This window comes from Pteronotus mesoamericanus, unplaced genomic scaffold (assembly GCF_021234165.1).
Source record: "Pteronotus mesoamericanus isolate MK-2021 breed Mesoamerican mustached bat unplaced genomic scaffold, CSHL_Meso_final scaffold_118, whole genome shotgun sequence".
Taxonomy (NCBI): Eukaryota; Metazoa; Chordata; class Mammalia; order Chiroptera; family Mormoopidae; genus Pteronotus; species Pteronotus mesoamericanus.
The window spans coordinates 13,710,200-13,725,488 of record NW_026555301.1 but is presented as its reverse complement, the minus strand read 5'-3'; the positions used below and the strand labels follow the sequence as shown (position 1 = coordinate 13,725,488).

Below are 15,289 nucleotides of genomic sequence, written 5' to 3'. Positions count from 1 at the left end.
GCTGAAACCTGGAGGAAAGGCAGATGCTTTCAGGGGTTGGGCCTTGTAACCTGTTGCCCCATCCTCTTCAACAGCATCCTCCTGAGGTTCTTCAGTAGCGCCTTTGCATTTCAGGCCTTTCTTTCTGCTGCCCAACCCGCCCTGCACCCCAAATTCTATTTCTAATCCCTAGAACAAACTCAGCAAGACTAAAAATGTAATTTTTGTGCCTAAAGTCACAAAACTGGTAGAATAGTAGAATAGCTTTACTGTTACTATTCTACTTTAGGCACAAAAGTAGTGGAATAGTAACAGTAATAGTATTTGTTATTGCTATTACTCACCAATTGCTTTACGATATGCTGGGACTCAAGTTAAGCAGTTCATCTGCTTCATCTCATTTACTCCTTATACCAGTCCCAAATTATTATTATCTCCATCTCTCAGAGAAGGAAACTGAGGGTTAGAGAGGCCAAGTCATTGACGCCAGGTCGCACAACAAGAAAGGGACAAACCTCTGAATTCACCTGAAGCTCTCTGACTGCAGAGCCTGGCTCATCGCCAAGGATTTAAAACTAGGTGTGGAATCACCCCCCAGACTCCAGGCCTCCTGCCCTTTTCTACTCCACCTTGCCACCTTGACAGCGAGGCTGTTTCTTTCGCCAACAGTTTATGCCAAATCTGAAATTAAAACAGTGATAGGTCCTGGGAGGAGTTTTCAAATTAGATTCCAAGTTATTTATCAAATACCCTAGGTAGGTACACACTATGTATATTTTAAACTTCCTTGAAGGGGCATGTATCTCAGATAGGCACTGTACGGTTCACTTGACTGAACTTAGACTCTTTGCTTCTATTATTTACTTAGACATTTTAAAATTTATTGTTCTAAAATGTCACAATAATTTGAAACTTCTTAAAAGGAGATTTGCTCTTCATTGAAGCTCTGCTACTTTGGTCTGAGAATATTATATAGAATCTCACTGCTCTTAAATTCACCGCCTTGCTTTCTGATGTAAACTTAACCTGTGGAAGGCTGATTTGGTTTTTGATTACTCTCTCAACTTTTAATCAAAGCATCTTTTAATTTCCTCTTTCCTCCACTGCTGTTGGGAAAGAAGTGCACTTTGGTGATCAGACCCAAATTAGCAACACTGTAAAAGCCTTCACTGGTTACTCAGCAACGTGAGGACAAACAGGAGACGTAGGCAAGACTGAAGCCTGAGAACGAGGTTAGCCCAGCAGAGAGGTTTCCCAGGAGGAAAAGGTGTGAAAAAGCCCAGGGGTTCTTTGTCTTCCTGGAGCCAACCTTTGGAAAAGCTCAGTTTTAATCTGTGATGATTGAATGAAACGCAGTGGCCAGCAAAGGTAGGTTCAGATTCCAGAAAATGAAATGGCCTTGTTTTGAGTTCTCTTTTCCTGGGTGAATAATGTTAGCAGCATATTCTGCATAAATAGAAGTCTGATACCAGTAAATGAGCAAGACAGGTTTTATTTATGTGTCTGATTACATGGGTTACATAGGAGCGGAGAGGCAAAATAGCATGGATAGATTCATAAATGCGAGGCTGCAGTGAGGGAGAAGCCAGGGTTCAGTGACTGGGCACTCTGTCTGCAATGGCCACTATTTTAGGCTCTAGGGGAACAAACGATGAGGAATATGATTTAGCTCAATCAGAGCCCTGACAAGTGTATAAGCCTAACAGAGGAGATGGGCCCCAAAACTGCTGATTCCCTATGGAGGGGGTCTTAACCTCAGCACTATTGATATTTTGGGCACATCACTCTTTGTTGTGGGGCTGTAAGGTGACCTGTAGGATGTTAGCGGCATCTCTGGCTTCTCTGATCACTAGATGTCAGCAGCACCACTACTACCCTCACAGCCGAAGAAAAAACACCCCCAGACTTTGCCAAGTGTCCCCTGAGGGGCAAAACTGCCTCAGTTGAGAACAGCTGCTGTTTGGGTTTTGGGGGGTGGGGTGAGCGCTGTGTGAGACAGAGGAAAGTCCAGATGCTCTAGGAAGTGAGGAAGGATGCCCAGGCAGCCCTGGGGTCAGGTGGGGTCATCACCTCCTTGAGAAGGTGACAGATGACACTGTGCCCTGTGTGAAGCATGAATGATGTCAGCATGAGAAACAAGAGACCAGCATAAACAAAGGGAAAGCATCCTAAGAATACAAGGAGTGTGCAGGGCAATCAGTGGCTACCTTATTGTTACTGGAAGGGGTGTGTGTGTGTGTGTTAGGGATTACACAGAAACAGTGGGACATGAAACTGAGACGTGGGCAAGTGTATGACCATTGGCTGCAAGGACAGCCTAAGCAGCAAGTAGGTAGGAACAGACTTTGAGAATATTCTGGCTACAGTTCCAAGGCTGGATTACAGTGGGCTCTAGGATAGCAGCAGGGGGCCCTCTGCATGAGATGCCATGCTACTTGCTTTACTTTGATCGCTCCATTTGATCCTCACAACAGGTCTATGATGAGGAAGCATATTTATCCCACTCGCAGATGAGGATGTAGCAGGGTTGAGCCTGACCCTGCTCGATGCCATGCAGCCAACAGGATAGCCAGACTGACCTTCCCTGAACAGGTGCCTGAGGCTGCCTCTGAAAGATGAAACGGACTTGGCTTGTCTGACAAAGCTCTGTTCAGGGGGCGGCTACTGTGGAGATTTAATCGAGATTCTATGATCAGCCCATGCAATACATGGGTAAAGTCCTCTGAAGCGATGCATTAAGCAGACAAATGTTAAAATACAGTAACAGAAAAGTAATTTTAAAACAAATGGGAAAGCCAAGTGTCTTCTTTAAAAAATATTTTTATTTATTGATTTTTAGAGAGAGAAGAAGAGGGGGAAAGAGAAAAACATTGATTTTTTTTTGTTCTACCTATTTATACATTCATTGGTTGCTTCTTGTATGTGTCCTGACTTAGGGTCAAACCCTCAACCTTGGCACATCAGGATGACGCTTTAACTAACTGAGCTACCAGTCCAGCGCCCAAGTACCTTCTGCACTGTTCTTTTCTCACATCGAACTTCCTTTGGGGCCCAAATGTTTGTTCATTTTAGTGAGCATCTATTAAGCACCTACTGTGTCCTCAGAATTGTTTGAGGGTTCTAGGGAAGACAAAGAGCATGAAATCTAACTGAGATCAAAACAAATGTGAGCTGAATGAACAGTCAGACAGTGAACAAACCTGAGGAGAAAGGATTTTGGAAAAAAGAGCTTGACTTACAGAAAAGAAGCAGTTCAATTTAGAACTTGCCCTTGAACTTCTCACTCTAGGAAAGTGGTCTTTCCCTAGGAAGAGGTGATTGCCCACTGATTGGCTACAAGGAAGTTTTCAGGAGAGAAAAGAGCCAGGCACACCCTGCGCTGATGAAGATCCTCGCACTTGAGCCTTTGGAGTGGAATTGGCTGTCTTCCCAGTATGTCATCAGGTACCCACTCAGAGGCTACCTATGGAGACATGTTCTATACATCTTATGTGTATTAAGTCACTTATGCCTCAAAGCAACCTTATAAGATACTCTGATTATCTCCATTTTACATATGAAGAAATGGAAATACAAACAAGCTAAGCAACTTGCTCAAGGTCACACAGCTTTTCAGTAGTAAACCCAGTATTAAAACCCAAGATGGCCAGCCACAGCAACCCAGGTTTGTGATATTAACTGCCAGAGTGTTGCTGCCATTCAATGCGGTTGCTATGAGCTGGAAGCCTAAGGTGTGTTTTAATCAGAGTAACAATAAAGCAGTTTACTAAAAAAAATTGTGCAGAGAAATACTGGGTATTGACATGGTAGGAGAACAGAATATAGATCAGAACACTAGGTCTTGATGATAATGCTGATAGTAACTAGTTTTGTAACTGGAGTAGTAACTAGTTTTGTATAAAAAGTAGTAAATATGAGTACATTGAGCATACTGAATACATTTCAGTTAACACCACTGAAGGTCAGCTTCATCATATTTAACATTAAGTTAATAACATCAACCTCACAAATCTTATGAAAATCAGATAGACCATACAATAGTGTCTAAAACATCTCTTGACACTGAGTAAATAATCTGTAAATTTAAGGTGAGTTAAAGATAAATACGAGATGCTTCACAGATACAACATTGATTGGCCTTGAAGAGATTGTAAAATTTATGAACAGGACAAAATAAAATCAAACACATAGAGATTGTCCAGTGAATGAATCCGGGGGCATGTGTATGTGTGTGGGGTATTCATGTATAATACTTACCATTTATGTAAAAACTATCATTTAATTAGGTCTTAGTGTATCCTATCACTGCACTGTGGGTCATATACCATCAGAAATCATGAATTAGGGGATTTTGTTGTATACTATGGACTTCATCATTACACACATTTTACAGATGTTTAACCATGGGCTGTTCAGAAATGGTGGTTTAATAGAGCCTCTCTGCAGATGCCTGTGAAACCTAGCAACAGGCTGTGCTTGATGCAAAGATGAGACCAGCTCAGAATGCATGGCTCCTGCCTGCTCTCCTCGCTTGTCTGACTTTCCAGGCTCCCTTATTTAGCTTGCCTGGATGTTCTCCTTAATAAAACATTTGCCCCACAGCTTTTGTTTCAGGCTCTGCTTTTGAGAAAACCTGGGCTATGACAAATGAAAGAAATTGTTTTGTTTTAATTTTTTTGGCAAAAGGAAATACATTGAAGAAGATATACATAGGAAAATGATCTAGACTTGCATATGCAAAATGTAAACTGGATTGACTCTCTTCATACTTTTCTATAACCTCTATTCTAAAAATTGTAAATCAGTAAAATGGTTATTTTAATACATTATTTAAACATACATGTTTCTTTCTTCCAGAATTAACAAACATGACATGCCATCCTGAGGATAAAGAAAAGCTATCCTGAGGATAAAGAAAATTGTTTTCAATACATATTTCATTACTGTGAATTAAGGAGTAGCTTTGGATGTTTTCCTAATCTACTATTTTATACTCTCATCATTTCAGTTTTATTTTATTTAGGATTAAAAATAACAAATGTCAATTTTTATATGTTCAGTTGGACTGTATAAAAAGTAGTAAATATGAGTACATTGAGCATACTGAATACATTTCAATTATCATATAACTTCCGTAGGTTTTCAAAACAGCCACATTACTTACCTTGCCTTAGATTTTCAAAACTTTGTCCAACAATGCCTCATTCTGAGACTTATTCCAAACTGAAATCCATTCAGAGAGTCTTGAAAAGTCTCTTTCAGCAAAAGTCGGATGTGTGGTCTCCACAGTGAATCCGAAAGGCAGCAGTGTTCCGTTACTGTTTTTTTTCTTTTAAATAAAAAAGTTTATTTAAAAAGGGAGGGAGGAAGGAAAGAAGGAAGGACGGAAGGGAAGGAAGGGAGGATTAAAAGGAGGGAAGGGAGGAGAGAGGGAGGGAGGGAGCCCTGTTACTCTTTATTCCCCAGGGACGAATATCATTGCAAGCAAAATAAAAGCTGCCTTGGATTTTGAATGCTTTCACCAGAAAAGAGGTTAAACGTGACTTAGACTTCCCTACAGTGCTCTCATGTGTAGTGAGAATCCAACTTGCAGAGTGAGCAGGGGCTCTGGGAAATCATCCCCCCAGGGGGCCTGTTTCATAGATGATGACATGAACTGAGAGTCCACGACTGACTGACTGTCCTCTGGGTGACCCATGCTGTGACTGCATAGCCATGGTTACCTAAGTGGGCAGTGTCTACATTTCAAAAAATTAGAAGAAATAAAGTCAGCTATTCACACAGCTCATGCATTTGATATATGAGAACCTCACTAGAGAAGAACTGAACTATTTTTGGAGGGGATTAAATCCATTACGTCAATGTCTTCTGGAAGGATATTTTAACTTTTGCTCTTCCTAGCTGTGATGGAGTAGAGAAAACAGGGTAAATGCCTAATTATGTAGTTATTTCTATGCATGTAGCTATGCAGTCATTTTATCTATATTCTCTCCAGACCTAGCCCTTAGAAACTTGAAAAGAAAAATACACAATCTAGCCATAGTTATTCTATTTTCTGGGCTAAGCCCAGAGTCCTCTATGGTTTCAGTGGGCTGTGGAGCCTGACTAACTGGGTTTGAATTCTGTTTCTGCTATTAACTGGATAGATACTTTAACTTGGGCAAATGACTTGGTCTTGTGTAAGTTACTTGAGCTCTTCCCATCTTTGTTTCCACATCTGTGAAATACAGATAATTTTAGTACTTCTGTCCTGCATGTAAAGTGCCTAGTGGATTGCCTTCCCCACAGTAAATATTCAGTAGATGTTGGCTATTGATAAATGCTCAAAAAGTTTTTATTAGACAAAATGTGTCAAGACGAAAAGAGAGAGTTGCCACAAAGAAGAAAGCTGTTGATTGTTGTTCACACCGTCCTAGTTCCTGCTTTTCCCCACATTTCAGGAACTCTAGCATAATTTCTTATGCTTATGAAAGAAAACAGGGAAAGAAGAAGCATAGCTGACTTTTCATAAAACAGCAGAACCCTGCTCTCATATGCATATATAAGCCATGGTTTGCTCCAAAAATTTCTTGTACAAATTTAGCTACATTACTTTTTTCCCTTCAATTAATAGAACACCCAAGTATTCCACTAAAAAACAAACAACCAAACAAAAAACTCCAAAGTCTGCACCTTTGTCCAAGATTCCCAGGGACTTACTCAGTCATAAGGGGTCAGGTCTCTTTCAAATGCCAAGTGGAGTGAGAAAAGGCCTTGCCCTGCTTTACACCTCCTGCCGCTGCTCCTGCCCAGACGCTGGCCATGCCCAGTCAGGGCCCAGCTCAGGCTTCTGGCTCGGTGATCAGAGCTCTGAGGCCATGGTCATAGGACCAGCATTGCTCTCCAGGACACACAACTGCTGTGCTGGGGGCTGCGCACACAGGCTGCTGCTAGCAAAGCCACAGGCTTCCTGGCCAGCCCAGCCCTTGTTAGAGACTGCATTCCCTTTTCTTAGAACCAGGGTCATCGACTCATAGGTTCTCCCCTTAATCACTGTCTATTTTTATAGGTTTTACCTATGCTGTGTGTCTGCCTCCTCCCCAGCTGTATCAGGACTGCTGGAACAAAATAACACAGACTTGGTGGCTTAAAGAATAGAAATTTGTTTTCTCATAAACCTGGAAGGTACAAGGCTAAGATCAAGGTGTCAGCAGGATTGGCTGCTCCTGAGACCTGTGCTTTCACAGGGCCCAATCTCCAAGTAGTCACATTCTGAGGTTCTAGGGGTTAGGACTTCAACATGTGATATTTTGGGGAGACACAATTCAGCCCATAATAGCAACAATTACCTCTATTTACTTAATGTATAAGTTGCCTTTTTTTAAAATTCAAAATGGTAGGGCAGGTAGAGAGGGAAAGAGAGAGAGGTGTATGCTCAGGGAGGTCTCTTTTTATTATTTTTTCAGAACAGTGGGCCCCTGTGTTTACCTTTCCAAGGCAACCACTTAAGAGACTGTTTAGACATTTAAAGTGCACCCTACTAAACTCAGAACTCCCTGTAAAACAGAGGACTCCAGAGCTTCTCTGGTTGAAATAAGAGTGGAGGTCCAGACCCCCTTCATTCTCTCCTCACTGAATCACCTCTTACAAGCGCCATGTAAAAAACTTTGGCCTGGAGGATTCCAGGTGTCCAGGTTATTTCTGTTAATTTTCCACAACTGCATAATTCACCAAAGTTTGAAATGAGTGCATATCATATCATCTGACGATCCTTAGCTTTGGAAACAAAAACTCTGTCAATCAGCAGGACTTATTCCAGGTTCACTTTGGAGTCCGGAAGAGTCCCAGCAACCATGTAGACTGACACTTTCCTGGCCTACTTAATTTTCTGCATTGCTTCTTTCTGGAGGCGGGCTTGTTAATCACCCTGCTCAGCTGTGGTACCCAAGAAAAGCTGAGAGGGGACAGTAAGATAAAGCCTCCTGGTGACCTCTTTGTACACACCAGCCTGATAAACCCAGGCAGAATGACAGTGACAGCTGCCCTGCAGCAAACAGAAGGATCCAGGCAGTTCAGTTCTGCAGCCTCAGGGACAAGCGTATCATTACAGCCCGGCTACTCAGAGAGAAACCACCTAAACTCCCTGCCTGTCCACAGCCACGGCGGGTGTCTTGGACATCTGACCCAGACCCCCCCCGACCTTCCTCTGCGCTCTGGACTGCCTGGCCACCGTCCTGTTCTCACCTCCATCTGCACTCCCTGCCTGGAACAGCCAGGCTTTTAGCAGCTGGGGTAGGATACCTCCCAACCTTTGGGCAACAGGGGAGAGAGGGTGGGAAGGATAGCAAATGGGGGCCAGGCAGTCAAGTGCCTGTTCCAAGGACAAGGACCCCAGGGGCATGGCACTCCTGCGGGGGAGGCAGAAGTTCTCCCCGTGGGATGATGCTCTGCTCTCGGGAAAGGACCCCCGGTCCCTGCTGAAACGGGGCATGTGCCACATCAGCTTCAGCCTGGTCACCAAGGGAATGACGGACATCCCTGACTTTCTTTGGGGCTTGTCCGAGGTCCAGAAACTCAATCTGTCTCACAACCAGCTCAGAGTTCTGCCCCCTGAGGTAGGGAGGCTGACCAGGCTGGTGGTCCTGAACTTGTGTGGGAACTGCCTGAAGAGTCTGCCCCAAGAAATCAGCCTCCTCAAGGGCCTGAAAGTGCTGTTCATCAACATGAACTGTCTGGCTGAGGTGCCGGCCGAGCTGAGTGCCTGTGGGAACCTGGAAGTCCTGAGTTTGTCACACAACCGCCTCTCTCAGCTGCCCGCCAGCTTCGCAGACCTCTCCAGACTACGGAAGCTGAACCTCAGCAACAACTGTTTTGCTCACATCCCCATCTGTGTGTTTGCACTAAAAGAGCTGGATTTCTTGCATGTGGGCTCCAATCGCCTGGAAAACATCGCTGAGAGCATCCAGTGTCTGAGCAGCCTGCAGATCTTCATTGCCGAGAACAACAACATCCACTCCTTTCCACGGTCGCTCTGCCTCCTCACCAGCCTGGAGCTGCTGAACCTGAACAACAATGATATCCAGACCCTCCCAGATGAACTCTACCTGCTGTGTAGACTGGTGAGGATTGCTTGGAATCCCATGGACAAAGGGCTCCATATTTCCTATAACCCTTTATCCAAGCCTCTGCCTGAGCTGGTGGAGGGGGGCCTGGAGATGCTTGTTAGCTACTTGAAGGACAAAAAACACAACTGACGGGGCCACTGGAGGCAGGAACAGCAGCCAATTCAACAAGACTGTCAACTGGGTACTTCTCTAGTATATGCTTTCTCCTCTTACTGTCTGTGTTGGTCAAGGCTCTTGTTAATATTTGCAAAGTTATCGTTGAATGCCATTCTAAGCAAATATTTGCTTTTAACTCTTTATGTTCCTAATAACCCCCAGAATATCATGTTGATCTCATTTTAAGCATAAATTGGTTTTATCCAAAGAGAAATAATTGCTCTAATTTTCCTGAGGAGCAGTGGGATTCAATTCTTAGAATAATGGTCAGCAGATCTGATTCAATGGAATTCAGAAGTTAAATATTTACTAAGCATGTGCCAAGTATGGTCAGAGGCATTGGCAACATCTGGTTTCAACCTTTGAATTTGCAACCTATAATAACGTAGCAACAGCAAGACGTGCTCCTGCATCAGCCTCGAGCAAGCATTACTTGGGACCAAAGAGCAAACTGGAGCCGTGCTCTCCTGGTGATGACCAAATCAGGCAGAGCTTTTCCCTTGAGTTCTGGGGGACAGTCAGAGGAAATTTGTCTCTAAAATGACTGTAGAGTAACAAGCAAACTGCTCATGTTTATGTGTGGTGGTGAGTGACTGGGACAGCATGATAGCTTTCAGATAATAAATAAAAACCAATTGTAATGTACTGTTTCAACCTCCTTTCTCAGTAGTCTTGCACCCACGATCATGTCCTTGAGCTTTTCTAAAGATGCCAGCCAATGCTTGTCATCCTTTCTAACTTCACTTCTCCTCCCTTACTGGATCTGCCCTCTCAGAGATGAGATAATAACTGAGAAAAGAAATGCCCAAAAGGCAGGAAAGAGGAAGTAAAGTGTAGATAAGTCACACACACAACACTAATTACCTTTCCAACATTCAGAGAAGAGTAATATTTGCCTCTTGGCTTTCACATATGGACATTTTAGAAATGACTTTAGTGACATTTAAAAGCTTTTTGGACACAGGCTGTAAAATATTAAATTTGTTTTTTAATCATAAAAGTAAACAGCTGTTAGTTAAATGTGCCAATTTTAGAGTTTCTATCACAAGGGTCATTGGATGTTACTGCTGTCAAGAACCCCTAAAAATTACTATTTATTGAAAATTAAAGAATTAGAATGAAGAGGTAGCAGTGAAGAAAGCACAGTACCTACAGAATCTACAGATCAATGGAGAGCCAATTATTCAGGTATCTCAGTACTTTTGACTACAGAATATAGCTAACAATGCAATATCAAGACAGAATTTGGGTTTGCTGACAAGGCTTGTCTACCTTCTTAGTATCCTTGGCTTAATTCAGTTGAACTTGTATTTGTTGGTACCTTCTCTTTATTACACTGGGCTTGGAATCCTTGGGGAGTAAAGCCCTTGTCCTTCCACTGAGGAGTTCACAATGTGGTGAAGGGACAGAAACCCACATAGTTTCCTACAATGTACAGCAAGTCGTGATCTCTCCTGAGAGAAATATAAGTGATGGGCTAGAGTAAGGGTAACACACTGGGCAGTGTAGACCAGATGGAGCCCCAATGTCTCAATAAACAAAGAACAGTAACCAAAGAACAGGACTGGGAGAAATCAGTCAAACTCTTATTCACTGCAGCCATCACACCCTAATTCCTCTCCCTCTTCCCTTCACCCTATGTGGGAAAAAACAACAAAGTGCTGGGGCAGTGGGTTCTGAGCATGGGCAATTTTTGTATGGAGTAGCCACCTTCTACAAGCTGCTCAAAGGGGGTTCATGTAATTTATTAATAGGACAGGTGATTTTCCAAGCAGGTTTCACAGTCAATTTTCCACTCATAAAAGACGAAAGCTAATTCCTACTGTTATCATCAGATACCATAGTTCCATTAGCACATTTGTGCCTGAGCTCTCTCTTAGTCAAACCATTGCGAACAGATCTTACCGGTATCACTGGGCAGCAGCTGAAGTCTCTCCTAAATTCCCCCTCCAGCAGCAACTGAGACCAGCTCTCCCTGCCAGGAACACACAGGCACACTCCACTATCCTCACCCATGTTAGCTTGCTGAAGCCAAGACTATTTAAAGACATCAGTGGAATTTTTACTTGACCTCATGACTCAGTGGGAAATTGCAGAGCGAGCCTTCCTCTGCAGAGCAGAACCACGCAGATCACTTGCTGAGTGCTGGCTGAAGCACATGCAGCTGTCAGACAAGCTCTGCGGGTGCCAGGATCATGCCGGTCATTGCTGCTGACAAACCACTTGGGCTCATGCTGAATGTCCATGACCTTGCTGTGGGCAGAGAGGCGGGCCGCAACAGCAGCACTGCGTTATTCCTGCTGAGCAATCATTGTATTTCCTCTCCATGCTTTTTCAGTCACTTGATCCCAAGTATCTATTCCAGGGAAAGAACCTAACTATATTTTGAAGGTGACCCTAGAACACATTATACTTTTTATATGAAAAAAAGTGGTATCAATTTGGTTGCAGGATCCATCTGTGCCTTTCAAAAGTATAGTAGCAAGGTGTTCTTTGTTAACACTTAGCATTGAGGAAATCATAAAAGTAATAGTAGCTGCCCAATGTGCTTTAGATACTCATTCTTTGTGAATGCTTTTTATTGATAAAGGGAAGTGCTGAGTAAAATACTAGTTAATGTGCTTAGTTATCCAAAATATTAACATGGAGGGAGTCTGATACAGCCTTCAGTGTTTTGCTGTCAAACTCTACAGTTTGCTGACTGAAAGTGAAATACTTCCTGCTTATCTTTTTGTAGTTCTAATACTGCCACATTCAGATAACTCCCAGGTATTTCTGAGGCTTATGAAATCAAAGCACTGGGATGACTGCATTGCCTGTGGAGTATATTTAGCCAAAGAATACGAGCTAATTGAGTGCTTGTTGTGGAAGCTGGCTGCTCACATTCTTGATGATATTGTGGTTTTCATGTCACTTGGCTCTCAGTATGGAGCAATCTCAGTGGTGTGTTCAGAAACACCTTTTGAAGCAGTTGCAGCTAACAAGCATACAATTAAAAAGAAATTCTATGTTCTTAGGAAAGAAAGATGACTTTGAAAAGACACATCTGTTCCAAGAATAATACTGCTAAATGCATGAAACTGCTGCATATTAGAAAAAAAAGTAGTCATTACTTAGCTTGTTGACTTAATAAATGGATAGCAGAAGAAATGTATTCTATTCTGAGGCTTTAGTTAATAAAATGCCTTTCTTTAATAACCAAAGATACAGTGACTTCAGAACTCTGCACCTGTACTTCACAATGATGTCATGTTTGAGCTGAACAGAGATAAAGAGGGAATTCTGTCTTTATTGGTAAAGATACATTAAACTAAACTCCTTCATTTTGGTAATGGATTATTGCATTTTAAAATTCATATTTCTCAAAGCACATAGTGAATATAGATTTGATAGCTATGCATTAAAAACAGAGGAAGATTAAAGAACTGTAGGCTTGGTCGCTGGAAGACTTGTGAAGGTATCAGCATGGGCAAAGGGTAGCCTGAGCAGAGTCATAGAGCTTCTGTTATGAATGGCAAAAAATAGAAAATGTGTTCAGAAAATTGTCTTAAAAGAGAAAAAAACCCCAAAATATGAGCTGTTAGTTTAGCCAATATAAAGATACTAAATACACAATTATTCCATCCATTTCTATTTCGGTAGCTGCATGTGCTCTATTCTCTTACCCCACCAAAGAATAACTTTTAGTACTGTGTAAATATATTTGAGAAACACAAAATACCCAGCCTAGATTACATGTGCAACTAAGTACCAGTATCCTTGATAATGCAACTAAGTATCAGTACCAGTAATAATTCATCCGAGAACACCAAAATACAATCCCATCATATGGTTTAAGAAAGCAAAATAAAATACAGAGAAACAGCAAAGCTATGATGGACAATAACGGAACACTCTTGACCTTATTGAGAAAAAAACTCTTTACGACTGTTTAAGTTACCTGTCAAGTTATACATTGAATTCAAAGCATTACTAATTACCAACAAGAAAGGATAGCATAGTAATAAATGGGAAGCAAAGAGGACCCATAACAAATCTCTAAGAGCTTGGGCATCATTAGGCAAGCATAACTAAAAGCTATTAGCATGGAGCTTGCTATGCAGTTTTTTTAGTAGTGCCATAGGAATCTACTTGCAAGGAGACAGCTTATTTTCTACTGCTTCTAGACTCACTCCTTATTTCAGCACAGGTCAGAAAATAAAAATAAGAGGTGAACTGGAGTCAATTTGAAAAGTACCAATGTATTTCCTGATACTCTTGAGAAACATACATTATGAAAACTAGAAGACTGTTGGCTTTGATGGTATGAGTTAGAGCTGCCAGTGGAACACCACATAATCACCCATATTATTTAGTCTTGAGTGATTTGAGTCCCCTAGATGTCAATGTGCCAGGACACACCACCTGAGGATGTTTATTTTCTTCTGTCTCCAGAATGTCATGCCCATCTCCATATGCATGCATGAGATAAGAGGCCCTGTGGGGTGTAGGGAAAAGCTCTGGATTGAGAGCTGGCCGTGTCAATTGTATAGGCCTTACTGAGCACCTGTGCACCTAAGACTGTGCAGGTGTTGGGAACTTAGCTTGGGAACAAGCTCCCCATCCTCCGTGGAGTCCCAAGTCCATGGAGAGAGAAGATGAGGCTCAGCTAAACAAAATGTGATCCCGTGAGAACAACTGCATTAACAGTGTATAAATGAGTACAAAGGTATGTGGCTGAGAAGGCAGGAGGGACAGAGGTGTGATATGACTAAAATGGTGTGGAGAACACCCAATCTAACATGACAATTATTGATTCAGTGGTTCCTTTGATCTTTGTCTCGGAAAATTTGTGAATCTCACTCTCCCAGAGTGGTTGGCTTTATAACAACTTTGTGAAATTTTCCCCTCTGCCTGGATCTAAGATATTAGGCAGGCACATGACTGGAAAGACTGCATGTTATGTTAATGGTGACACCGTGTGTCATGGGCTCCAGAGGTACTCCTGAGCCTTCCCTACCTCATTGTATGGGAAGGTCTTTCCCGGGCGTTCTGAAAGGACCCAGGTTGGCAATGCCCTCAAAGCTGCTGCTCATCAGAATCCCCTGTAGGACCTTAAAAAAAGAAAGCCCTGGTTTTCAATTTGAGGTGTTCTGATTAGTTGGTCCAAGTGAGTCCAGAGCTTCTTAAATTTGTCTTTAAAGCTCAGTAGGTAATTCTGTTGCTGATTCTGAACTGAGAAATGCTGATATGGGCTCCTACCTAGAAAGTCAGACATGAAACTTTTAAGCCATTTGGGTCAGGAGCTTACCAACTGAAAGAAAGCAGTATAAGGTGGGTGATCACTGAACTTGGCCAACAGGTGAAGGTCTGCTAGTACCTGTGATTAGATTCATCTGGCACTTCTTAAAAATTTAGAATCCCAGGTCCCTTTGGTACACTTTGAGAGTCAGGAGGTTAGGGCAGAGCTTGGCATTCTTAGGTCCAACCAACAATCCAGGTGTCTCCTATCAAAAAGCAGACTGGAGAAAATCTGGGCTCACTGTATGTGTATCCACTGGAAAATGATAAAGCACTGTATTCTAGACTCAGCTGCTATCTTGTGCTGCTGCTTTTCCTTACCAGCTCTGTATTAGGCTTTGAGTACTGCTGACTTTTATCTTTGCATCAAGCATAGGGAAGATATTCAATAATAATATATTCTATGAATGAATAAATGAATGAAAAAATGAACCAGTTTACACAGATGACTTACCCTTCCTGGACCTCAGTTCTCTATAAATTAAACTTACTTTAAAGTGAACTGTCTTTAAGTTTTTTTCAGGTTTGAAATTCAGACTCTGTGTGTGTGTGTGTGTGTGTGTGTGTGTGTGTGTTTTGTTTTGTCTTCCCCTTATCTAATGTCTCAGTAAACAAACACCCGAGCTTATTATGATTATCCTGATTACTCAAGAAAAGCAAAAATCATTGAGGAGATGGGTCAAGTTCAGTATGTGTTTTAATATCTCCTTGTAGTGCCATAAAAATATAATTTAATTTTGGTTGACTTTCAAAAATATACAAAGAACTAA

The 15,289-nt window shown here is 42.1% G+C and overlaps 1 protein-coding gene across 1 annotated transcript; it reads left to right on the top strand.

Annotated features, from left to right (window-relative positions):
- Window positions 1-8,068: 8,068 nt before the first annotated feature.
- Window positions 8,069-9,847, top strand: LRRC30 (leucine rich repeat containing 30). Its single transcript, XM_054587438.1, has one exon. The coding sequence runs from the start codon at window positions 8,307-8,309 to the stop codon at window positions 9,210-9,212; it is 906 nt and encodes a 301-aa protein (XP_054443413.1). The 5' UTR covers window positions 8,069-8,306; the 3' UTR covers window positions 9,213-9,847.
- The last annotated feature ends 5,442 nt before the right edge of the window (window positions 9,848-15,289 follow it).